The sequence below is a fragment of the Periplaneta americana genome, chromosome 13 (genome assembly GCF_040183065.1).
Source record: "Periplaneta americana isolate PAMFEO1 chromosome 13, P.americana_PAMFEO1_priV1, whole genome shotgun sequence".
NCBI classification, from domain to species: domain Eukaryota; kingdom Metazoa; phylum Arthropoda; class Insecta; order Blattodea; family Blattidae; genus Periplaneta; species Periplaneta americana.
Window position 1 is genome coordinate 84,747,322 of NC_091129.1, and position 27,842 is coordinate 84,775,163.

Consider the following 27,842-nt stretch of genomic DNA (forward strand, 5'->3'; position numbering starts at 1 on the left):
AAAAATTTTAAATGTCAGAAACAAGAAATGTGATTTATTGACCAAAAATGACAAATTTTCACCTCGGTGTATCTTTAACTTTTCCTATGCTATTCAGTAGTTAGAGTAGAGGAAATAGGACGTGTCCTGTGATCTTACCATGTACCTTGACTATGTCACCAATGGGTATGAAAGGGGAAGATAGGGTTCAGTCTGAGATGAACTTTAGTATTGGCAGATTCCTATAGGATAATCTATCACGAAACAAAACTCCCTTTCTGATAGCTCATTCTTTCTTCACTTACACAGCTTACTCGACAGGTTTCGCCTCTTTTTCTGTTATGTGTAATTTAGTAAGCATCCACAAGCGTGATTTGTGTGTTAGCCAGCGCAACTCCTTCTCAGAGGATATCTTTGACTTGGATTGGATTTCGCTTCAGCTGGTTATATAGATGTTTTTACGCATTTCTTTACTGAAAGTCCAATGGCAGGTATAACTACTTACTTACTTTCAATGAAACCGGAGGTTCATTGCCGCCTTCGCATAAGCTCGCCATCGATCCATGTCCTGAATAAGATTAATCCAGTCTCTATCATCATATCCCACCTTCCTGAAATCCATTTTTATATTATCCTTCCATTTACTCCTCGGCCACCCCAAAGATCTCATTTCCTTCGGTCTCCCAATAACACTCTATACGCATTTTACTCATTTACAACCGCTTAGATTTGTTTTGTTTTCGTATGTTCACTGAACAGCAGACCTGAACTAAGCAGCGTTGGATGCCGTCAAGCTATACTCCATACATACCCACACTGCTGCAAGTTGTATGGAAGCTTTAGGTAACCAAACGCAGGAGTCTAATTATTAATAAAGCTCAGTGATTGGTAACCGATTAAGTTGAAATATATTATAAACATGTTAGCTGTGCACACAGTATAGATCAACAGCACGCTGCAGGGTTAGTACATTCAGAGTCTGATTAATATAGCAAAGTGTGAGAGTGCAATTGGTAGCCTAGGTGAGTTCACAGCGCCTTTCTTTTATAATAACCAATTCTCGGATAAGTATCGTACTTCTAAGATCTGTCTATAGCTGTAAACTTCTCAAATCCTTATAGAAAACACTAAAGAACACTCTGCGATAAGAGGAACATTATGAGCGAAAAATAAATAATGCGCAAGCAGAGTCCAGTACTGAATAAAACCAAATAATCTAGTGTCCTAAGAAAAAATAACGAATATTAGTGGCATAAGGCATATTTTCATAATTACGACAGACCGAAGAGTTAGGGCAATGGAGACATATTTCAAATTTTAATTTTTCAGTAATCATTTCTTGTGACATTGAAACAAGTTAATTTATACACAAATATTTTGTAACATAGAAAAGGAGTAATTTTTCATCTGAAACAGTGAAAATGTACTTATGACATTCATTATAAGCCCTCTGAACTGGCACATTTTACTTTATTGAAATACCTTCGAAAACGCTATTCTAGGCCTATTTGCCTTCAAGACTTGTACAATCAGTTACTTAGCTTCAAAGGCTTACTTAGGCTTTCGCTAATCATTAGTGTATAAGTCTTTCGGGATTATTAGTTTTCTGGAATTTGTCGTCTGGAAGAAACGAGTTTCGGGGTAAGTTAATTCGGGAAATCGGGTTCGGGGAAATATAAATTCGGGTGAATAGCTTCTGGTAATTACGTCAGCGAATCCATTAAGATATACTGTATGAATCATATGCGGATACAATCAGGAAGGGAGAAAAAAGAAAAGATTGGAGAATGCTGTGTTTGTAGTGAAAGAACTGCCGTTGGGCAGCAAAATATGAATGAATTATAAAACATTACCAAGCATTAAGAAATGGCCACGGACGTAAATAAAATTTAAATTTCCTAATAAGTTTACACAAAAATCTAGCAAAACGCAGCTAATATTCAAATTTGCATTATAGGACAAAAATTCATATCTCGGTTATTGGATTATATTTTTTCCAAAACCCCTGTAAAATTAACTCCAAAACGTGTCAGGAATAAGTTGCAGAAGAGCCTTTACTGTACTCCTATTAGTTTCTGAAAAAAGGAGCACTAAAAGCTACTACTTTGACGTAGTTTAAGATAGTAGGGTCTGGTTTGCCTGGAAAACCCTAGTGCTCACTTGTCCAGGATGTAGATGATATGGACTGAAGAGTTGAGAGAATAATGTAAGAATAATGTGGCACTATTCAACTTGCTGCACTCCAAAATTATGACGCACTTACAGCATTGTAAATCTTAGAGATAAAAGCGACTTATAACATAAATATTAATAAGGTAAAAGAATGAATTATTTAACTCATTTTGTTACTAGAGTAACTGACAGTCATAAAAGTTGTTTAGCAATTTAATTTTATCTACACTTAAAAAATTCAGGACTTTCAGAGATAGTGTCGCAGTAGTGTCCTGCAGTATAAAAAGAATTTGAGGAAACTGACTAGTCATGAACACGGCAATATTCTTCGAAATAATTCAATTCTGAGGTATGGAGTGTGTTTATGTTTCATAGCTTTCTTTAGTCTATTATTATTATTATTATTATTATTGTTATTATTATTATTATTATTATTATTATTATTATTATTATTATTATTATTACCCTGTTTTACGCGAAGACAATAAAATTCTATGTTTGTAATTAGAAGATTTCAAATATTAGACCAACTTATCTAGTAACTAAATGAGTTCTAAATGAGTCGTTCAGAGCAGAAGTGGTGTAAGTAAACAATGGGTAATTGGGGTTAAAGTAAACATACTGTAAAATACAGAGCACCGTAGCAATTAATATTTAATTTATTTGAACTATTAGTAGTCAGTGGATAGCAATAAAGACATACTAATTACTACTTTGCGATGTATTTTACAGAATTTTTACTTTAAACTTCATTACCCAATTTTTCACTTACAGCACTTTTGCTCTGAATGGCTCAAATACTGAAATTTTATAGATAAATGGAGTAAATCCTATGCCACAAAAATTAATTTGAAACAATGTTGCTAACAGGTTCTGTATTGCAGCTGTGAAGAGTGCAAGTGTTAAAAATGTGCTCAATGAAAGGGACTAAAAAAAAAAACTTACTTACTTACTTACTTAACTTACGTACTGGCTTTTAAGGAACCCGGAAGTTCATTGCCGACCTCACATAAGCCCGCCATTGGTCCCTATTCTGAGCAAGATTAATCCAGTCTCTACCATCATATCCCACCTCCCTCAAATCCATTTTAATATTATCTTCCCATCTACGTCTCGGCCTCCCCAAAGGTCTTTTGCCCTCCGGCCTCCCAACTAACGCTCTATATTCATTTCTGGATTCGTCCATACGTGCTACATGTCCTGCCCATCTCAACCGTCTGGATTTTATGGTCCTAATTATTTCAGGTGAAGAATACAATGCGTGCAGCTCTGTGCTGCGTAACTTTCTCCATTCTCCTGTAACTTCATCCCTCTTAGTCCCAAATAATTTCCTAAGAACCTTATTCTCAAACACCCTTAATCTCTGTTCCTCTCTCAAAGTGAGAGTCCAAGTTTCACAAGCGTACAGAAGAACCGGTAATATAACTGTTTTATAAATTCAATCTTTCAGATTTTTTGACAGAAGATTAGATGACAAAAGCTTCTCAACCGAATAATAACAGGCATTTGCCATATTTATTCTGCGTTTAATTTCCTCCTGAGTGTCATTTATATTTGTTACTGTTGGTCCAAGATATTTGAATTTTTCCACCTGTTCGAAGGATAAATCTCCAATTTATATAGTTCCATTTCGTACTATATTCTGGTCATCAGACATAATCATATACTTAGTCTTTTCGGGATTTACTTCTAACCCAATCGCTTTACTTGCTTCAACTAGAATTACCGCGTTTGTCCTAATCGTTTGTGGATTTTCTCCTAACATATTCACGTCATCCGCATATACAAGAAGCTGATGTAACCCGTTCAATTCCAAACCCTGTATATTATCCTGAAATTTCCTAATGGCATATTCTAGAGCGAAGTTAAAAAGTAAAGGTGATAGTGCATCTCCCTGCTTTAGCCCGCAGTGAATTGGGAAAGCATCAGATAGAAACTGGCCTATACGGACTCTGCTGTAAGTTTTCCTAAGACACATTTTAATTAATCGAACTAGTTTCTTGGGAATTCCAAATTCAATAGGAATATTATACAAAACTTCTCTCTTAACCGAGTCATACGCCTTTTTGAAATCTATGAATAACTGATGTACTGTACCCTTATACTCCCATTTTTTCTCCAATATCTGTCGAATACAAAAATCTGATCAATAGTCGATCTATTACGCCTAAAACCACACTGATGATCCCCAATAATTTCATCCACATATGGAGTTAATCTTCTCGAAAGAATATTGAAAAAAAATTTGTACGACGTCAACAAAAGTGATATTCCTCGAAAATTACTGCAGTTAGTCTTGTCCCCCTTCTTAAAAATAGGTACGATTATAGACTCCTGCCATTGTTCTGGTACAATTTCCTTTTTGCCAAATTGCAAGTACAAGTTTATAAATTTCTTTAGATAATGCCCTTCCACCCTCTTGTATTAATTCTGCTGGAATTTGATCAATACCTGGAGACTTGTACTTTTCAGATTTTCTATCGCAATTTTGACTTGAGAAAGTGTGATTTCCGGTATAAATGGCTCAGCAGTTTGTCTATAGAAACATTAAAATAAATTAAATATATATATTATATAGCGTTTTGTAAATAAGTATATAGTTAATTATAGAATTAGGAAGAAAATATATGTAATTTGGCAACAGCGGAGTGCAGGCTTACCTAACAGCGTATTCCGAATCTCACCGGTCCGGTGGCATCAATGACGTCACGTTGCAACGAAAATAAGGAACAAAACTGCTGGAAGAATCGATGCTGTCATGGCGACTGTGTAAGTGGTTATCTGTGCTACGCTAGCAAAATTTTGCGAAATTTCCGTACTGCCATCTCGTTCAAATAAAAGAGATCATAAACAACTTATTTCTTGAACCGGTAGTAATACTGGTGCGTTGGCATGTTCGCTCATAAGCCATTAACAATTAACATATTGTTTTTACGTTGTGCTCATTACAAACAATACAGCAGAACTAAAGCAGAACACACCGCCAGGACACAACAGTGCACGATGTCATTCGTCTGCTAATTCCCGCCGTATACAAGAACCAATCAGATTCACTGATGGCGGCTGATGGAGACTGCCACCACCTCTGCAAGTTGATGGCACCGGTGCGACACCGGTGGAGCATCAATGACGTCATCGGTGGAATTCGGAACACCGTGATGCCATCGGTTTGCTCACCGGTGAGATTCGGAATACGCTCTAAGAAAACACATACACGCACTCGCTCTGAATAGCTTCATTCCGTTCCTTAGTCAGAGCTGAGAGAATTCCTAATGACAGTAGATAACGGTGCTTTTAAATATTTTTTTTTCAATTCGGAAGAAATCCGTCGATTTTATTTAGAGACTACAGAGGGATTCTTAACAGTTTCTCTTATGTTAAGAGTAAAAATCAGGACCGTACGGATAGTAAAACAGCGTTAATATTAAGGTGAAAATGTTTTTTTTATAGAAGTATTCATTAGAATTAATAAGGTATTAGAATGTTTTCTCGTACAGTATCCACTCTGCAGTGGTATATAATATTACTTCCACACTGAATACCTGAGATATCGATCTATTAAATTGCTTTATTCAGAAAAACAGACGTGCTATCCCAGCTACATAGACAAAGCCAAAATGAAAACAAGATAAACAAAGAAACTAAAGTACTATATCGAGACCAGTTTCCGTAAATTCATTTATATCACAAAAAGGATTTTTGTACAGCCAGTCACGAATAACACACCTAAATCTATTAAAATTAGCAATATGTGCACTATAAGCAAATTTATTAAACACGGACAATGCAATTCATATAAACCATTGTTTAGACATGGCTAATCTAACCATAGGGCTCTGTATAATTTTGGTTCTAAGATTTGGGTAATCAATTAACAATATTTAATGAGGATTTTTCCGTATTTCCGTAAGTATCTTTACTTATATTGACTGCTTTGTAGATCAAGGTTTGACCCAAAATTTTCAAGGTCACCCTCAGATTATATAATTACAAGATCTGGACTAAACAATTTCTCACCTTCCCTGTAAATGTTTTCGGAAAATAAAGCTATCAGGTAACAGAAGAATGGCCAGTCTGTGCCCTTTCGTTTTCTTCTTATTCACTAATATTATCATCATCGTCATCAACAACAGCCTTTCAAGTATATAAACCATTGTCGACCTTTCCCCAATTCTTCCGTCGATTTCTTAATTGGTTGGCATTATTACCTTAAAAGATTTTGCGTATATCCCATCAAAAATGTTCATTATTCTTCATACATTCGGTTTAAACGTTTAAATTAATTCGTTTTCACGTTGCTACATTTGCCAGATTGGGTTCTGCTTTCATTCCATGGTCCTCGATGTTTCTAATAACGTCATCGAAATGTTGTTTATATTATACTTCCATTAATTACATTTACAGGTACGTCAGAAAATATCTTAGACAACAATGGCCATGAATCGTCCCTTTGTCTTTATCTTTGCCATCGTATTTGTGATGGCGGTACGTATCAAAGTATCATCTTTCCACTACATTTAAGTTTCCAAATTTAATTTAAATTGTACGCTTTTTCTCTGTAATGTATTCTTTGTGAAGAAGTTATAAGGGAGTGAATGTATGAATTTTATGGTTGCAAATGAGTTGGTTTTCTTGGAAAAAGTTTAATTCACAGCAGTAACTTTAAAACTTTTAACTGAATGCTGTAGAAAAATATATTGTTTAGGTTTTAAGGACGAACAAATAAAGACCAGTTTAGACACCGGTCATGGATAAAATTATTTTATTTGAAAGATTTCTTATCTTACTTTGGGAAAGATATTGAAATAATTCCCCATATCCTTAGTCAGTTTAAGAGAGCAGTCCATTATAATAATAAATGTCTGAAATAATTTAAGTTTTATCCTTTAGATGTGCAGAAATTAGATCCGAAAAAATGTAAATTTTACGTTCTGCAAAGGAATTTTAAAACGTGATACTGTATGACGACGTTGTAAACGTTAGTGCTTGGAGAGATGCAGTTCGCGTATGCAAGAAATAGATGAGACAACGAGAAATGATAACATTACTAATTGCTTTTAAAAATAACTCGAGAAATTTGATTTCTTGTACTTAAGTTTATCGGTTACAACTCTAAATCTTAAAGTAGGATGGAACTGTTTCTAATTGGTTGAAGAAAATGCTTATAGTACGACAAACGGAGATTTCTTAATCCTTAGTTAGATTTTTTAATATAAAATAAGCTTTTCTTATTGGCTGAGATCACCGAATATTTAATTAAATTAAACCGACAATTAAAAAATATATATATTTTTCATTTTATTGGTTACTTTAACGTAAAATAAGCGTACCATATTTTTAATTTTTCATTTAGAGTTATACATGTTTTAAATTTTTTTATAACTTGAAACAATCATGCTTATTGTTTACGATGTCCAGAATATTCCATCGAAATGAGAGTGTAGAATTACATTTTAATGGTTTTAATTCGGTTTCAAATAAGCATGTCTTATTATCGGTGTTCTCTAATATTGAATTAACATTATGTTGTAGAGTTTATTATAAATTTTTCAAGGTATTGCTTAAAGTGAAGTGAACATTGTTCATTCTCAGTTCTGTAATACAGTTTAAACACAGAACTTATGCGGTATCTCATCAGCATTTTTTGTACGAATTTAAAAACAATGCAGACCTACATAGCAATGAACTTCAACATGACAAGTGAAGGGATTGTGCAGAGCAACACACCTTAATGTGTACTCCCGGTTGGTTGAAATGTTGCACGATCTCATAACGCTTGTATTTTAAAATGCGCGTCTTTCTGGAAAATCATTCAAAACATAGGAAAGTGGCATTTCTCTTATTTATTTATTTATCTTTTGGTATTTAATGAAGGAATGTTTCACCGGAATTATTGACATAATTTACGGTTCATCTTGTATGTAAGTATAGGCCTACATGGGTGTACACCGGTATTTGTGTATTTACTCTCAAGAAATTATGTACAATTTGAATATCATACGTTAATGGTGTCCCTGTTACATTTCAAACTGGTATATATAGTATTTTAATATTAATATTTATTAGGTAACAAATATGAACAGCATCATAAATGGTATTCTTTAAATGTGATAATTAAATTACTGTAATTTTTTCCTGTCTCCATTTGTAATTTCAGATATTTGCCGCTGACCGCATCCTTGTTGAAGGTGAGTCAAATACCAAATACAGAATAAAGTTCGTTCTTATAATCACTTGATCACAATATCTCAAATCAGTTGGTAGAAATTATACAACAATTCTTAGAAATAATTTACATCAATACTTTCTCTTACATGTAAACCTTGCGTAATAATATGTAAATCCACCGCTGTGGAGTAACGGTTAGTATGCCTGATCGTGAAACGAAAGTGCCCGGGTTTAATTCCTGATTGAGTCAAGTTACCTGATTAACATTTTTTCGGAGTTTTCCCTCAAACCATTACGAGTAAATGCTGAGTAACTTTCGACGCTGGACCCCGAACTCATTTCGCGGCATTATCATCTTCATCTCACTCAGACGCTATATAACCAGAGCAGTTATAAAAGCGTCGTAAAATAACCAATTAAAAATAACATGTAGGTTTGTTACGTATGTGACACTGTCCATGTGTCTCTGAGGTGAAGCGAGTTGACGATGATCGATAGAAAAGATTAATTTAAGAATGTGTTTAAGTCAAGCAAAAAGAAATCAAAGTAACCATATTAATAATATTACACAATAGTATATTACGATACATGGTTGGGAAGTGCTTTTTGAAAAAAGTCGAGGAAAAGTTTGAAAAACGAGCAAAGCGAATCTTTCAACTTTCCAGTTTTTGTAGTGCACTTCACAAACGTGTACTGTACAGTATTCTTTGCACGCGCCTATATATTGAAAATAATTTTTTTATATATTAATATAATTATAATACTACGTATGTTAGACTATGCTGACTGATTCTCAGCAAGACGTTTTTCATAGGTGTCGGTAATTAGCAGGAGTAGTTTTAATTAGAACCCTAGAGCAGTTATTTGTAATATTTCGACATACTTATTTAGGTTAGTAACTCTGTATTTAGTAAAATCAACTTCAAATAGTGGCAGCCATATGCTGTAACAACGAAAAAATACACGTACAGGCCAGTTTCTGTCGGATGCTTTTCTAATTCACTGCGGGCTAAAGCAAGCAGATGCACTAAAATTTTTACTTTTTAACTTTGCTGTAGAATAGGATGCCATAGCAAGTCCAGGATAACAGAGAGGTTTTGGAATTGAACGGGTTACATCAGCTTCTTGTTTATGCGGATGACGTGACTATGTTGAGAGAAAATCCATAAACTATTAGGGAAAACAATGGAAATTTACTTGAAGGAAATAAAGAGATAAGTTCGCATGTGAATCTCGAAAAGGCAAAGTATATGATTATGTCTCATGACCATAATATTGTACGAAATTGAAATATAAAAATTGGAAATTTATCCTTTCACGAGATGGGAAAATTTAAAAACATTGGTGCAACAGTAACGAATATAAATGACACTCGGGAGCAAATTAAACGCAGAATAAATATGAGAAATGCGTGTTATTACTCGGGTGAGAAGCTTCTGTCATCCAGTCTAATCTAAAAAAGTATCAAACTTAGAATTCACAAAATAATTATATTACCGGCTGTACTGTATGGTTTGTAAAACTTGGACTGTCATTTTGAGAGGGAACAGAGGTTAAGAGAGTTTGAGAGAAAATAGCTTAGGAGAATATTCGGGGTAAGAGGGATGAAGTTATATGAGAATGGAGAAAGTTACACAACACAGATCAGCACGCACTGTATTCTTCACCTGACATAAACAGGAATATTAAATCCAGACGTTTTAGATGAGGAGGGCATGTAACTGGTACGGGCTAATCCAGAAATACAAATAGAATGTTACATGGGAGACCGGAGGGAATAAGGGTTTCGGGGAGATCGAGGAGTAAATGGGAGGATATTATTAAAATGGATTAGGGGGAGGTGGGATACAATGGTAGAGACTGAATTAATCTTGCATAGGATAGCGACCGATGGCGGGCTTATGTGCGGCCAATGAACTCCGGATTCCTTAAAAGCCATAGGTAAGTGAGTATAATGAAGAAGTATCGATCATCTTTATGCCAGAGTTAATTTGAACAAGTATATAATGTGTGCATAATGTACTCGCAGACAATCCACTGATCAATCGTCAACACATTCACTTCTTGCATGATGGCGGTCCTGCACACTTCAATCGTACGGCTCGCCGGTACTTGGATCAAAGGTTTCCTGATCGATGGATAGGTAGAGGTGGCCCAATTGCTTGGCCTCTACGCTCACCTGATCTGAACCCTCTCGATTTCTACTTGTGGAGCCATTTAAAGTCACTGGTTTATTCGTCTCCGGTGCCTGATTTGGAATCCCTTCGGAATCGAATTGTGGCATGTTCTGAGGACATACGCAATACTCCTGGAGTTTGGGATCGTGTTCGCAGGTCAATGAGACATCGATGTGAGGTCTGTATTCAAGCAGGAGATGACATTTTGAACATCTTCTGTAATGACAACGACCTGCGGAAAGAAAAACGTTCCGGTGAATTTCAATGTTGTGAAAGCCATAACTCGGAAATGAAGCATTTCCGGACACATGTTGTAATGAACTATTTTGTTTGTCTACATGTGGGAAATACATACCTGAAATTATGCCCCGTATTTTTTAAACACACTATATAGTGAAGTCCGGTGATGATTTCAGTCTTCCAGTGGGTTGGTTATCTTCTTTAGCAGTATGGTCTTCGCGGAAAAGTCGAGACCATAAGGAAAGGGTGCTACTGTGTACTGTAGAGTCACCACACACCTCTCTAAGCAAATCATACTGTGGCGGCAGGGCGAACATTCTAGTTGTGTCTGGCCGCGTCGGGGAGTTTCGCGAGCGTCCTGCGGAAGGAAGGGCGCGGCGAGACGAGACTCAAGCTTCGGTAGATGCGTAGCGTGATGCGGGGCGACGCGGAGCAACAGAGAGAACTGCGGGCTCTGTGCAGAGTGGTTGGGACTGACGTAAGGATACGTCTGGAGAGCGATTGTTGTAGAAGCTAAGCGATGCAGTACCTTCGAGAGAGTGTCATCAAATAAATAAAAAGCGCAAGCAACCTTCGACGTAAGTCAGTTTGTGAATCAGAAGCGAGCGAGCAAGGAAGCCAGCCTTCGAGACCGGAATTCGACGTGAGGAAGACCGCAAATGTGGCAGCGACAGGGCGAGGATCTGATTTAAAGGTGTAGTGAACTTGAGTAGGGCCGTAACTCTGGCAGCGACCAGGGAGTGCGGCGTATCCGGAAGTCTTGGGTTCGAAGTGCAGTGAACTGTATCAGGAAGTCTTGGGATCGAAGTGCAGTGAACTGTATGAGTGAGCTACAAGAACTAGCCAAGGCGAACGAACTTTGAACTGCGAACTGACAGTTTTATTTGTACATAGTACTTTGTGAACATTAGTTGAGATTATGAGTACATTGTTGTTCTTCTCATTAATTCACGTGAATTGTTGTTGTCGTTCTTTGGAGTGCAATAACGACTACTGTGTTGAGTGGAATACTAATTGTTGATGGGTGTGTGATTAAATATAGAAAGAAAAATCCATTATTGTTGAATAAAATTTGCAGTACAATTCCGGCGCCGTATGCTCACGTAAAGTTTCTGCTTCATTAATGAGCTTTGATCTCAGACAGTGACGTCATCTGACTGATTATTGTTGTCCATATGAATCGCTTTTACACAAAAAGATATTAAGCAATTTAATTGAACTTACACAGAATCGTTCGGAATAACTCTCACTATAAACGCTACAAATGACAACCAGGCATACCATCGATTAGGAGTGCATGCGCAGTGAGCATTACGTGTCGGATCAATCTCGTATTTGAACTTTGTAATTAAACATTTGTGAGTATATATTATAGCTCGCGCAAGAAACGATTACCGAAAACCAATGGTGGCGTTGCTGTCTGTTTTGACGTGTGTATGTAGGCACGCCGAGGGAGGGGGGAGAGGTGCGAGCCAATGGAAGTAATGTCTCTTCCAAGAAGATGAACAGATGAGGACATCGCTGTGGAAATAAAGAACGTAGCAAGAGATAAATTCGAAGCTAATTAAACGCGCAACATATGTTTACGAATGAAATAATAATACCGTGCGATACAAGACACGTATTCACATTCAATGGAACAAACTAAAGTCGTAATGTAACTATCACAACGCAAGAATGATTCTATCGATGTCATTTCTCTTTCGACTGTACTCTTGAATATAATTCAAGTTATCTCGTGACCATTCCTCTCGCCCGCTCTTCCTTATCGCAGTGTTTGTTTCGCTTTCCTTCCGTCGGTAATCCGTTCTTGCGAGACCTATACTACTATACGTCAGATAGAACACCATGCCAGGTTCTGCATATCGATACTTAGGGACGTAATCTGAAGTTCGAAAATAGTTTGAAGTAGAAGCTGAATCTAGGAGGTGAACAGAACAAAAGTCCAGCTTTTGATGATGATCTCTGTTACAGGTGTGAAATGTACCACTGGTGAAGAGTGTCTGAAGTACTGTCAAGAAACCAATTTTGGCAGATGCTACAAAAATGAATGCCACTGCTACCATTTTGACTAGGAAAGGAAAAAAAAAAATTCGAAGTCGAACCTGAAAATAAATAATTATATGAATTAGTACGATTTTCGTTTATTTACCTAAGTATTGCCTCATTAAAAACTTACCAATTCGCTAAGCGTATACAGTTCCTGAATTCCGTTCTATTATATTTTATTGATCTATATAGGACACAGTTATTGTTTTATTCTCTTTCACTTTTAAGGGTACTCCGAGGGGAAATCTCAATTTCCTGTACTAATCCAACTAGAAATCTCAAATTTTGCACATTATTATGATAAACATAATTAGCGCGTATACCAAGTTTTATAAATTTGGTTTAAAATAGTGTGAGTTGTTACCAGTTTTGTAAAATTAAATTGCCTTTAAAAAAATCGCCATTTCTCCTACAATATTTAACATTTTTGCCAAAATGAATTTTTCGTAACTTTCAAATCCTTCCAAACAAAAGTTACTAACCAGGGTTTCGTTAGTTTCAACAAAAATTATAAAAATAATTATTTTGTATTGTCAATCATAAAAACGATAAAAAATGACCAACAGTTGCAAACATCCTGTTAGTAAGTCTTGTTACACACAAAGTCAAAATTCCTCACAAAAAATCATGCATGTAGTAGGAATAAATTTTGTAGGAGAAGTAGGATTTAGAAAAGCAAATTGCAGAAAATTTGAAAACCGAAAAAATTATTTTTGAATTTTAAATACCTACAGAGAGCGAATAGCCTTTTAAACATGGCACCCGTAACATGCAATAGGAGGGGCATAAGGCCATGAAAATTGCCCCAGAGTACCCTTAGACCACAAACATTTTTAGTGTCAACACATGAAATGTGAATTATTGACCAAAAATCACAAATTTTCCTATGCTATTCTGTAGTTAGAGTAGGGAAGATAGGACGTGTCCTGTGATCTTACCATGTACCTTGACTATGTCACCAATGGGTATGAAAGGGGAAGAGTTCAGTCTGAGATGAACTTTAGCATCGGCAGATTCCTATATGCTATACTATCACGAAGCAAACTCCCTTTCTGATATCTCATTCTTTCCTCACTTGCACAGTTTACACGATAGGTCTCGCTTCTTTTTCTGTACTGCGTAATTTAGTAATCATCCACAAGCGTGATTTGTGTGTTAGCCAGCGCAACTCTTTCTCAGAGGAGCGCTTTGACTGGATTTGATTTCGCTTGACCTGGTTATATAGGTGTTTTTACGCATTTCCTTACTGAAAGTCCAATGACAGGTATTACTTCCTTACAAATGGCCTTTAAAGAAACCGGAGGTTCACTGCCGCCTTCGCATAAGCTCGCCATCGGTCTCTGTCTTGAATGAGATTAATCCAGTAGCTATCATCTTAACCCACCTCCCTCAAATCCATTTTTATATTACACATCCATCTATGTCTCGGCATATTCAAAAACGTTTTTCCCTCCGGTCTCTCAATTAACACTCTATATGCCTCTCTCGATTGGCCCATACGTGCTACATGTCCTAACCATCACAAACAACTGAATTTAAAGTTTGTAATTAAAACAGAGTGAAGAATACAATGTGTGCAATTCTGCGTTGTGTAACTTTCTCCATTCTCCTGTAACTTCATCTTTCTTAGCCCCAAATATTTTCCTAAGCACCTCATTCTCAAACACCCTTAACCCCTGTTCTTCTCTCGAAGTAGGAATCCAAGTTTCACAATCTTACAGAACAACTGGTAATGTAACTGTTAATGACAGGCATTACCATTCTTATTTATGTGACCAAATAGCAGCACGCTTGATATTTTTTATGCAGTTCATATAGGCCTAGCATATACGATTAAGAAATTATTTCTGTTCAAGTGGTTGGAGTATCGGCGGATGACACCGGGTCCTATTCCTTAAAACGATTGTTTTGACTAGTGAAAAGAAAAGGATAAAAAAGCACAAAATTTCCACTATCAGATGATCGTTTTTCCTAAACATAGAGATAAGTAAACTGAGTTTTACTGGGACTAGTGTGAACACTTTAGGTGATTTTGACTAATCGAGGACATTTGGTCAAAGTTTCAGTCATCTTCTGAGTTACTTTTGAAGCAAAGAACAAGAATACAGTACACAACAAAATATTGCGATTAATTGTTTCAAATGAAAATTTTTAATACAGAATCCTAAAAGAAATGCATATACAAAGGTTTGTTTCTTATAGAATGAAAGGAAAACATTAATTTAATTCGAAATTCTTTTTAATTTCAACAGAAATGGAACAGCTTTTATCTGCAACTGGAGGTGAATTTAGACGAAACACTGATCGAAATAATACTTCTCCACAAAACAATTCAATATCCAGCAATTTTAGTTCTTTCATATTTTCTTACTTCTGGTAAAAGTGCACCACAAATAATCTCCTATCATCTCTTTCGTGAAGCAACGCATACTATGATCCGCCATCTTACTTGTTAAACTTCTCAACAATTGACATTTCACAAGCTTTAAACAAAACATCTCTTCAACTTGTCACTTGTTTCGTATTTTCTTGTCATTTTGTCACTAACCAAAGTAGTCAATTTGAAAAGCAGATCACTAGTATAAAGTGGGACATATACATAATACAGATACGGAAGCACATTTCTTAAATACACTTTCCTCAATAGTATGGTGGAAAAATGTCTAAATAACTGCAATAATTTCCGAGTTAAGACTTAACACGTGAGACTATGTCAACTGACTTGGCCATTTTAAAACGGACAGAGCTTCTAAACTTTGTTTAGTTTGTAGTTCATTTCCCGTAACATACAATTTCCAAATCTGTTTTTCTCATAACGTAGGCATTTTTGGGATACATTCTTGAAATTCTGCGTGCACGTATATTTGATATTGAAGAAACAACCTGCCCTTGGCACTGTTCTATCATTTGAAGTTATTTTTTATTAATAAAACATTATGTAAAAATAACTATATTTAATGAACACAATTCATTGCAAAAAATAGCAAAAGCATTTATTATTGATATATTCAACTCATAATTGAATAATTTATTAATATACTCGATAATAAAATAAATAAAAAGCATTAAATTAATAGGCCTATTCAAAGTTGTCTAATTTAGGTTCGTCCTGATATGTAAACCTACATAGTGTCCAATATTGAAGTATTCACTCCTTGAAATAATATTTCACAGCTAAGAAATTAGATAGAAATACGATTTTTGCGGTTTATATTTTCGAAGGCAATGGAAATATGTTTATTTTTTTATAAACAAACATGCGGTGCAATTATCGTTTGATGAACGTAAGTGGATACTGAAATTTTTTTGAAAATTGGAGAAAGTAGTTGAGTTTCAACGAAGTTGGAGGATTGAATTTGAAGCACAACCATCAACAAGGTTAACTATCAACCGCGCTACTGAAATTGAAATATTTTTGCCAGCTCATCAATTATGTCCCTCACTTTAAATGACAATGACCATCCACTTTCCTATTCAGAACAATCCAGTTGAAGGATGATGATTGTTCAATGGAACACAACCTGATGGGCACTCGCTACTGGTTAGAGCGTTGCACGTTCTCATAGTTTATGTATTTTAAAATACACGTTCTTCTGGAAAACTATTAAAAATAAAAATAAGAAAATGGTTTCCACTTTTTTGTTGCTCTTTACTAAAGAAATCATCCAACAGCATTAATAACATCACTTACGATTCATTCTGTATAATGTAATGTCCGTCATACAGCTTACGTAAAACATATGTCGTCATAACAAGAATCACAGTTTTACGTTACCAGAGAAGTTCAAGGTTTGTATTCAGTTAGAAATATCGAAAATATAATTCTAGCGACATAACATTTTTCTTTAAAATTCTTCAGTAAACACTTTTACAAAGAATTTCTCCAGATAGAAAATCATAACAGGTTCCAGAAACCGAGAAATAGATTTTAGAATAGTGACATGTCTGAAGTTAAAAACAAACAAACAAACAAACAAACTTTGAATGTAGATGGGAAACCTGAAAGCTGATCAAACCAAGTGTTCTAATCGATATAAAATTATTTGAAGATGGTCTCTGTTACAGGTTATTGCACTCGACCAATGTGCAAAGGGTCCTGCAGAAGTAGAAAACATCTGACTGGAAGATGCCAGAGTAATAGGTGCTAGTGTATCGGCTAAGCGCAAACTAATGTAAAATCTAAGAGATCGTAATAAATAAATAATTATATACATTCATACAACATTCTTCTATTACCCCATACATCGCCTCTTCACATATATGTCAGTTTACAAGGATTCATGGTCATGGAATATCATTCTGTTCTATTTTATTGAAATGTATCGAACTGTATTTTAATTTATTTCCTTCAATTCTACTACATGATTCTTCTCTATGCAGGAATTAACCGCCACATGAAACATAACTAACTCTCATGTGTTCATTTTTGTCTACATGTTCTCTTAATAATAATAATGTTGTGCTCGTATTATTTTCGTTCCTCTCTTTTCCCTTGTTCTTCTTCTATTCCCCTTCGACTCGTTGTATTTCCCTCGTTCACCTTGTCGGTATTCCAATATTTCTCCTTCAGTACCCTTGATTTCCTCGTAGTCCCCCTTTTCTCCTTGTATTCCCCTTGTTATATTACTTGGATCGCCTACACTCTCCTTGCATTCTATTCTTCCCCTTGTCTTCCCCCTTTTCCTTTGCTCCTCTTTATTCTTTTATTACCCTGTTTGTCGTTCTATTCCGTTCTTCTCATTTTATTGCCATTCTTCTCTTTCCCTTCATCTTTTTCTTGTATTCTCTTTCTTCTCCTTTATTTCTCTTGTTCTCATTATCTACCCCTTGTTCTTTTGTTCCTCTTCTTTTCATTACATTCCCCTACTGATTCTTGCATACCTGCTCTTTTCCTTATATCCTCTTCACTTTCCTTGTGTCCCCTCATTTGCTTGTATTTCTCTTTTTCTCCTTGCATTAACCTTGTTCACTAGTATTTCTCTTGTTATCTTTGTATTACTCTAGTTATTTTCTTCCCTTTGCTGTTTTTGCTTTCCACATGTTATCCTTGTCATTTTCTTGTTCTCGTCTTCTTTTACTCTTTTATTCTTCTTTTTCTCCTTATATTGCCTTTGTTTTCATTGCCTCCTTCTTATGCTCCTGCTATTTCCATAGTTCCACTTGTATTTCCCTTGTTTTCATTGCCTTTCTCTTATATTCTTTGATTTCCCTTAGTCTCCCTGTTTAGCCCTCGGTCTCCCTGTATGCCACTTGCTATGCACCTGCCGGCAGGTGTTCGCACCTATACGTAGTTCTACGTAAGGATATGCAGAATAGTAAAACAATGTACCTGTCGACCTTTCTACTATAGGCACCCGACAAGGAAATCTCAGTGCGCAGAAACCAGCGGGCGTGACTGTCTCGCGCAGATGACGTATGCTCCATTTCCCAGAATGCTCTCACGCCTAGTGCAGGGTGGTAAGAAGAGTAAACAATGCGCGCCGCGAGAAGTTCGAGCTGAGTTTTGGTTGTAGGATACCTATAATTTTTTCGAACTGCAAGTCTAGTTACGTAATCCCTTAGAGGAATTTTGGGCTCAATACTCCAATGTTATCTTCCCGTCACCAATTCTACCAAAGCTAGAAGTTGTACAGTGGAGTTAACATTCCAATATTAATAACCGTAATTTTTAGTATGGTCCAAATTATGTAGATTTTTTAAAACAAAAATCCACATGAGTACTTCAAGTGATAATTATAGCTGAGTAAAAGAAATTCCTTAAAACAATTGAAGTTAAAATGAGACCGATTGTTTACTTTGCACTTATTACGTTCATACTCAATGCAAAATTTTGGATTGCTATCAAACTACACGCGAAGCTCACATAACATTACTTAAAATTTTTATACATAAAAGGAACAGGATTTCACAAATATAATAATCGTGAATGCTATCACAAAACGTGACAGAACCTACAATATTCAGTATGCATACTCTAAACAAGAAATGAATATTTCTTAACAACTCGAATGTCTTGTTTTCTACAACTTTCTTCATACTCGCCTTTTCTCTCGCATCTCCTCCATACCGACTTTTTATTTTCCACAATTTATTTCCTACCGACTTCTCAGATTGAAAAATACCGGCTAAACTATTAATAGTCACTATCCCTTTTTATTAGACCTATATGCACAAATAATGCACAATCTCTTTCCTCGAAAAAAGAAATGTCGTCTACAGTATGATGCCCCAAACGTACACTAATTTTAGTAGTTTTATTAATATAATCTATTTCTCAATTTGTGTTACAATATATTTAAGTACACTAATAAATACTACACGTCGCAATAATTAGCCTATATTTATGATATTATCGTAATATATAAGATTATTATAGGCCTATCACCACAAATATTCAATGTTATTCTCAACGTAGAAGAAGAGAGAATGAAAATAATAATAATAATAATAATAATAATAATAATAATAATAATAATAATAATAATAATAATTTTTATTTAACCTGGCAGATTTAAGGCCATACGGCCTTCTCTAACACTATATTATATTGATCTGCAAGAGGAAAAGAAATTGGTTGTGTAACTGATCGAGAAGAAACTGCCTATTGAAGGATAGATACACCAGAAGGAATGGTAAAAGGGAAAGAGTTCGGGGAGAAGGAGATATGAAGTGATAGACGACAATAGGATCATTCCCGCCCATTCTACTGAATGCAATCACCCGAATCAAATATCACCAATGTATACATACCCGAAAGGACAATCTCCCGAATCCAATCACCCTAATTTTAAGATCCGAAGAATTTTCCCTGAATTAAATCTCCCGAAGGATACAAAGCCCCGAAAGCATAACAAACTAACAGTGAATACTTTTGCTAAGCTAAGGAAAGTAAAGTAGTGAAAACTAGGCAGAAACGTATCGCAACTCATTCCAGAAAACGTGTTAAATTTTGAAATTACTAAGGTTTCGTCAGATGTGTTCGTACTGTTATCGGAAGGTGAGAGTTTAAGGAAGACGTTGAGGAGACTGAAAAGGAGAGACCAACCAGCCAATCCTCAATAATTATCCTATGTAGAAGAAGTTTCCAAGTGTTACTCAAAGACTTCTAAAGGGGAACATTTTCCTTGTATGATTACTCCAGCGAAAATGTGGAGCCAGATTCTCTTGTGACTCTGTTAGCCATGTGTCACAATTTAGAATTGCTAATAATTAATATCTCCATGGCACAACCAAGGTTTGTCCCATTTTGTTCTCACAGTAAATTATAGCGAAAAAATAAATCCAAAGTTGGAGGTCGATTTTGTGACTCTACCATTCATGCACGCATTTTTCCCAAGCAAATGTAAAGCTCTGTATGCAAATTTTTTGTACCAAATTTAAACGCTACGAGAAGAATGGGGATCGCTGTCGTATATTTGGAAATAGTTATGTGGTGACTTTGAAATAGCTATCATTACCAATGCCACAGAAATGTTTTGTTATAGCCGAATATCCTGTTGCTTTTTTCACTTAAACCAAAACGTGCACAGACTTGTGCCTGCTGCAGGCATACAAAGATAAGGAAGACAGAGAAGTAAAAAGCATTTGTTCATTGAGAGCATGTTAGGAACGCTTATTCGAAGACAGACCCACACTACGTGTTAACCATTTTAAATATCTTCGATCTCAGTTATGTTACAGATCAGGGGGTAAGAGGGAAAGACTTGCCAAACTTCCACGTTATCCTACGCATTTCTGGAGCCAGCATAATGCGAATTGGAAAATAATCACCGCACGAACAATATATGTGAGAGGTGGCATTACCGTTTTAAAATTCTCGGAGGCAACCATCTTTCGAATTTTTATTTCTTCATAATCATTATGGTCTAAAATTTTGAGACTATTAATTTTCTGGAATTCGTCGTCTCGAAGAAAAGAGTTTCGGCGGAAGTTACTTCGGGATATTGGTTTCAAGGAAATGCCAATTCGGATTAAGAGCTTCGGGTAATTACGTCCGGGAATCCATTAAGGTATCTGAATTATATGGGGATACAAAGAGGAAGGGAGAAAATAGGAAAAGATTGGAGAATCCTGAGATTTTAGTGAAAACTATGAATGGATGAATAATTGAATTTTAAAATATTGCCAAGTATTTAGAAATGACCACCGACGTAATTCAGGCGGTAGCGCGTTTGCTTGTTACACCGGAGTTGTGCTCGGGGGGGGGGTTAATTCCCTCTTGGGCTTGTTATCTGATTTGGTTTCTCCGAGGTTTTCCCCAACCGTAAGGAGAATATTAATTTTTCTATGATGAATCATCTACCTCATCTCACCAAATACCATCTTTCTATCACCAATTCCATCGAAGCTATAATTATTAAAATGACTGCTTGGTAAAAACATAATGAAAATGACAATGTCATGAGCAAATGTAAAAGAAAAGGTCTGTTTAAATTAGGCTAATACATTCCGAAGTTCATTATCTATTAATCCAGAAATGAATCCAATCAGATGGTAAATTAAATGAAACCGAAACTTTGTACAAACAACTAAAAGAAGCAGTGAACAAAAGTGGGAAAGATGACTATGTCATAATTGTAGTAGATTTGAATGCCAGAATTGGGAATTGAGAAATAAAAGGTATCATCAGCCCATATGGAGAACGTACAATAAACACAAATGGACGATGTTTAAGAGAATTTTGAGTATGTAACAGCCTAGATTAACTAACTCGTTTCACCCACATAAAAATATTAATAAATATATTTGCACAGAAAGAATAAGTCAATCAATCATTATCTATATTATTACTAATGAGAAAATATGGCTTATTTTCACGAACACTGTGCACTCCAAGATTATGATGCGCTTAGAGCATTGCAAAACTTAGAGATAAAACCGACTTATAACATAAATATTAGATAGGTAAGAAGAACATATTACCTAACTCAGTTTGTAATAAGAGTGACTTATATTCATGAATGTTATTTAACGATTTACTTTAATCTACGCTTACAAAATTCAGAACACTCAGAGATAGTTTCTCAACACCATTGCCAATCTTTCTTACTGCAGTATATAAAGACATTGAGGAGACTGACTAGTCATGAACACGGCAATATTCTTCGAAATAATTCAGTTCTGAGGTATGAAGTAGGTTAACTTTTCATAGCTTTTTTAGGTTATTATTATTATTATTATTATTATTATTATTATCATTATTATTAGTGTTATTATTTTCGAAATATGTACAATCTTTTCGAAAATCCAATAATTAACCCACTGAATTATTAATAAATTGGGTTCACGTTGCTGATGGGGAAGAAAATCCTAATGTACTTGCTAATCAATTTAAATCGGTTCAGAAACAGCCTAAATCTAATTTCTGGTCCACACATGTGGAATAACGGTTAGCGCTTCTGGCCGCGAAACAAGGGGGCCCGGGTTCGGTTTCCGGTCGGGGCAGTTTGCCTGGTTGAGGATTCATCGAATTATAAGGCAAATAGTTGTGGTTATATTTATTTCGTTTCGTATTAATTGTTTTAGGAGTGAACGTTTCATTAATGCTTGAGCCTATTAAGTTATATTTAAAATTGGTCTTTCACATATAAACGCTGTGGCCAAATTTTTAACTAAACACTCTACGCACTCATTACCAAAAATAATTCTAATATAACTTATTAAATGTTCATAGAAATATGTTTCAAATTTAACATACTATGTAGATATTTGTGAATAACAACGAAAATCACTCATACACATTAATAAATTCGATAGGTACTATTATTTTTAACGTGTCATTGAGAAAAAATATGTTATATTAATGCTCAATTTGTAATACAATTCAAAATTGCGGAAATATTAGAGACATTATTTATACGATACAAGGAACTAGTAAGATATTATAAAATTTTTACTATGTATCGAAGGTACATTTCTAAAGGCAAAAAAATTTTGTCGTCTATAGACTTACTGGTTATCAGACAGGTAGGTACTGATATAAATTTCAATTAAAACAGGATTTTCCTTACAGAAAATAAAAGCATAAACACCTAACTTAAAAAAAATGCAAATCAATCTGCCCTATTTATAAATGTCATTTCTAAATAAATAAGATGAGGTCCCATGTAAGATTCATTTTTCTGCAGACAAAGCAGTGCAATTTCGTTTTCTCCTCTTACAAATGATTAAGCTTTCAATTGCATCGTAAGAACTCATTCCACAGGTCTAGAGGTTTCTAATAATATCATCGAAATGTTTTCCATACTACACTTCCAATAATTTCATTTTCAGGTACGCCTGAAAATATCTTAGACAACAATGGCCATGAATCGTCCCTTTGTCTTCATCTTTGCCATCTTAATTGTGATGACGGTACGTATGAACCAATCATCTTTCCCCTACACACAGCAGACACAATTTGTGACAAGAAATATAGATAAAATTTACTTCATTGGAAATGTTAGTTTAAATGAGTGCAATCTCCATCTCTTTAGTTATCTTAATAAAGGTCACCTCGAACCACTAACATGTCATGAATAAACTGTACCTTGAACCACTAACATGTCATGAATAAACTGTATACATATATAACTTTTATGTATAAATAGGACACAAAGTAAACTGTAAGTAATGTCATAATAACAAATTGTTATTGAGATATTTTGCACCAGGGATGCAAAACTATTCGTTACTTTAACGTAAAATAAACCTATCTTATTTTCATTTTTTCATTTAGAGTTTTAAATGTTTTAAATTTTTTAATGACTTGAAATAAGCATAGTTATAGTTTACGATGTGTAGAGTATTCTATCGAAATGAAAGCGTAGAAATATATTTTAATGTTTCAATTCAGTTTCAAATAAGCATGTCTTATTGCCCATGTTCTCTAATATTGAATTATAATTATGTTATAGAGCTCATTACAAATTTTCAAGATATTGTTTAAAGTGAAATGAGCAGTGTCCATTCTCAGTTGTCTAACACAATTTAAACACAAAACATTAGTGGCATATAATCAGTATTTTATTCTAACGAATTTAGAAAAAATGTACACCTACATAACAATGAATTTCAACATGACAGGTGAAGGGATTGTTCAGAGCAACACAGCTTAATGTGTTCTTTGAAACGTTGCATGATGTTATGATTCTTTCATTTTAAAATGCAAGATTTCTGGAAAATAATTCAAAACATAGCAAAGTGGCATTTCACTTCTTTTTTTTTTTGTTCTCTTAACAAGGTATACTTCACCAGAATTAATGACATAATTTACAGTTCATTTGGTATGTATGTGTGTATGTATGTATGTATGTATGTATGTATGTATGTATGTATGTATGCATGTATGCATGTATGCATGTATGCATGTATGCATGTATGTATGTATGTATGTATGTATGTATGTATGTATGTATGTATGTATGTATGTATGTGTGTATGTGTGTATGTATGTATGTATGTATGTATGTATGTATGTATGTATGTATGTATGTATGTATTTATGCACCGGTATTTCTATATTCATTCTCACAAAATTATGTGCAATTTGTATATCAATCGTTAATGGTGTCCCTGTTACATTTCATACTGGTATATAATACAATCTTTTAAATATTAATATTTATGAGGTAACAAAAAATTAACCGCAACATAACTTGTATTCTTTAAGTGTTATAATTAAATTACAATAGTGTAATTTATTCCTGTCTCCATTTGTAATTTCAGATATTTGCCGCTGACCGTAGCATTGTTGAAGGTGAGTCAAATACCGAACAGAGAATAAAATCCGGTGTTAGGCCTATAATCACCTGATCGCAATCTCAAACCCGAAGGTATACATTATACGATTCTTAGAAATAATTTAGGTCACTACTTTCTCTTATATATGTAAAACTTTCGTAATAATATGTAAATCCACCGCTGTGCAGTAACGGTCAGTGTGCCTATTCGTGAAACTAGCGTGGCCGGGTTTAATACTGATTGAGACAAATTATCTGGTTGAGATTTTTTCCGGAGATTTTTCTCAACCCAATTAGACGCTGGATCCCGGACTCATTCCGCGGCGTTATCAACTTCATCTCACTCAGAAGCAAGATAAACATAGCACTTGGAAAAGCGTCGTAAAATAATCAATTAGAAAGAATATGTAGGTTTGTTACGTATGTGTCTTTGACGTGAAGCGAGGTGACGATGATAGATAGTACGATTAATTTTTAAAATGCGGTTATATCAAGCAGAAAGAAATCAGAGTGACCATATTAATAATATTAAACGACAGTATATTAAGACACAAGTTTGGGAATTGGTTTTTTTAAATTTTATGGAAAAGTTTGAAAAATGAGCAAAGAATTTTTTCAGTTTAACAGTTTTTGTAATGTACTTCACAAACTTATACAGTACAGTATGTTTTGCAGGTTAGTAGGCCTATATTTTGAAAATAATATATTTTTATAATTATGGTACCTATGTACGTTAGACTTGAACAGCGAACTTTTACTCACCAAGAAGTTTGTCATACGTATCGGCAAATGGCAAGAGTAATTTATTTTAATTACAAGCTTACGGCAGTTATTTGTAATATTTCGACATACCTTCCTAGGGCGAAAGCTCTGAATTTAGTAAAATCAACTTCCAATAATGGCGGTCGTATGCAGTATGCTGTAACGAAGAAAAAACACACGTAAAAGCCAGTTCCTGTCCGATGATTTTCCAATTCACAAACGGACTAAAGCAAGGAGATGCACTAACACTTTTACATCTTAACTTTGGCCTACAATATGTCATTACAAAAGTCCAGGATAACACAGAGGGTTTGAAATTGAACGGGTTACATCAGCTCCTTGTTTATGCGGATGACGTGACTATGTTAGGAGAAACTCCATAAACTATTAGGTAAAACACGGGAAATTTACTTGAAGCAAGTAAACAGATAGATAGGAATTAAATTCCGAAAAAAAAAATATATGATTATGTCTCGTGACCAGAATATTGCACGGAATGGCAATATAAAAATTGGAAATTAATCCTTTCAAAATGCGAAAAAAATCAAATATTTTGGAGCAAAAATAACAAATATAAATGACACTCGGGAGCATATTAAACGCAAAATGAATGCGGGATATGACTTTTATTATTCGCTTGAAAAGCTTTTATCATATAGTCTACTCTCAAGAAACGTGAAAGTTAGAATTTATAAAACAATAATATTACCGGTTCTTCTGTATAGTTGTGAGTCTTGGACTGTCACTTTGAAAGAAGAACAGAAGTTAAAAGGGTTTGAGAATGAGGTGCTTAGGATAATATTTGGGGCTAAAGGGAATGAAGTTACAGGAGAATGGAGAAAGTTGCGTAACGCAAAACTGCATACATTTCATTCTTCACCTGACATGATTAGGAACATTAAATCCAGAAAAGATCAGAGCATGAAGCACTTATGTACGAATCCAGATATGCTTACAGTGTGTTACTTGGGAGACCGAAGGAAATAAGACCTTTGGGGTGGACGAAGTGTAAAAGGGAGGGTAATATTAAAATAGATTAGGATATGATAAGATGGTACAGACTGAATTAATCTTGCACAGGATAGGGACTGATGGCGGACTTATATGCGGCCAATGAACCTTCGAATTCCTTAAAAACCTTAAAAGCCATAGGTGAGTATAATGAGGAAGTATCGAATATCTTTATGAGAATGTTAATTTGAACTAGTATACATTGTGCGCATAATGTACTCGCAGATTTTGGTTTTGAAGAAAATTCGAAGTAGACTTATGGAAAAAATGACATTCAGAACTCATATTTTCGATATTGTATTTCCGTAAATTTATCGAAATATGTATTATTCCTGTGAAGTGAAGATATCGGATGCATTGGGCCACAGTTCTTTTAATATTGCAAAATGTTGACCCCAAGTGGATGTTTCATTTTCGGAAAAATATAGTCAGATGGATTCATATCCGAACTGTGTGCTAGGTGAGGAAGTGCTTTCAGCTTGGAATCACTCATACGGCATTCACTGGCTCAGGGATTTGGTGTCTTGCATTATCGTAGAGAAACAGCACATCAGATTCCAATAGCTGTAGTAGATTGCGGTAAACTTTTGGGCACAGTGTCCTAAGGGCTATGTCTGCACAAGTCATCCGTCTGTCTTCTACCAGAACAGTGGCAACAATTACCTCTGTAGTGAAGTCCGGTGATGATTTGAGTCTTCCAGTGGGTTGTTTATCTTCTTTAGCAATATGATCTTCGCGGAAACGTCCAGACTACAGTTTACTGTAGAGTTACCACACATTTCTCTCTAAGCAATTCAAACATTTCCGACACCGTACGTTCACGTAAAGTTTCTGTTATAATGAAGATCTTTGATGTCGGACAGTGACGTCGGAATATAACTGATTTTCATTGTCCATTTCAATCGCTTTTACACAAAAAGTTTTAATCAATTTAATTGAACTTGCACAGAATAGTTCGGAATAACTCTCACTATTAACACAATAAATGAAAACCAGGTATACCCATGGATCAGGAGCGCATGCGCAGTGAGCATTAATTCTGGGATCAACCTCTTACTTGAACTTCATAATTAAACATTTGTGAGTATATATTACTTATATATGAGAGATGGAACACCGTGCCGTTTTCTGCACATCGATACACAGAGACATAATTGAAAGTTCGAAGAAATGTTTGACGAAGAAGCTGAATCTAGCAGGTGAACAGACCAAAAGTCCCGCATTCGATGATGATCTCTGTTACAGGTATGTCATGTACAACTGGATCAGACTGTGTGAAGTACTGTCAAGATAAGAATTTCAACACTGGAAGATGCTACCATAATGGATGCTACTGCTACCATTTACACTAGCAAAGTAAAACAATGTCAAATTCGATCTTGGAAATAAATAATTATATGAATTATTTTGATTTTAGTTTATTTTCCTACTCATTGTCTCTTTAGGAACATACCAATTCACGAAGCATATATGTTTTCTAAATTCCATTCTGTTCCATTTTATTGATCCATATAGGACACCGTCAATATTGTATTCTCTTCACTCTTAAGAGTACTCCGAGAGT

At 35.0% G+C, this 27,842-nt stretch overlaps 1 protein-coding gene across 24 annotated transcripts; it reads left to right on the forward strand.

Annotated features, from left to right (window-relative positions):
• The first annotated feature begins 2,389 nt into the window (after positions 1-2,389).
• On the forward strand, positions 2,390-27,683 carry LOC138712058 (uncharacterized). Of its 24 annotated transcripts, none has more exons than XR_011335601.1 (8): positions 2,390-2,500; positions 6,556-6,636; positions 8,309-8,339; positions 12,711-12,867; positions 16,851-16,926; positions 23,058-23,138; positions 24,492-24,522; positions 27,524-27,683. XR_011335601.1 is itself a non-coding variant. In XM_069843457.1 (7 exons), the coding sequence occupies exons 2-6, from the start codon at positions 6,583-6,585 to the stop codon at positions 24,503-24,505; spliced, it is 249 nt and encodes an 82-aa protein (XP_069699558.1). In that variant the 5' UTR covers positions 2,390-2,500; positions 6,556-6,582; the 3' UTR covers positions 24,506-24,522; positions 27,524-27,683. The 24 variants fall into 24 exon arrangements, 8 of the variants coding, with proteins under 8 accessions (XP_069699558.1, XP_069699551.1, XP_069699556.1 ...); XR_011335599.1 differs by lacking the exon at positions 6,556-6,636 and adding an exon at positions 5,112-5,330 and having other exon boundaries at positions 2,405-2,500; XR_011335607.1 differs by lacking the exon at positions 8,309-8,339.
• Positions 27,684-27,842: the final 159 nt, after the last annotated feature.

What these genes read in the sequence shown, in the direction of transcription:
- LOC138712058 (XM_069843450.1), top strand. Translation starts at nt 5,208, where the DNA reads ATGGCGGCTGATGGAGACTGCCACCACCTCTGCAAGTTGATGGCACCG. An exon ending in TGACCGCATCCTTGTTGAAG is followed by an intron (nt 8,340 to 16,850) that starts GTGAGTCAAATA and finishes TCTCTGTTACAG; the next exon opens with GTTATTGCACTCGACCAATG. An exon ending in TCTGACTGGAAGATGCCAGA is followed by an intron (nt 16,920 to 23,057) that starts GTAATAGGTGCT and finishes TTTCATTTTCAG; the next exon opens with GTACGCCTGAAAATATCTTA.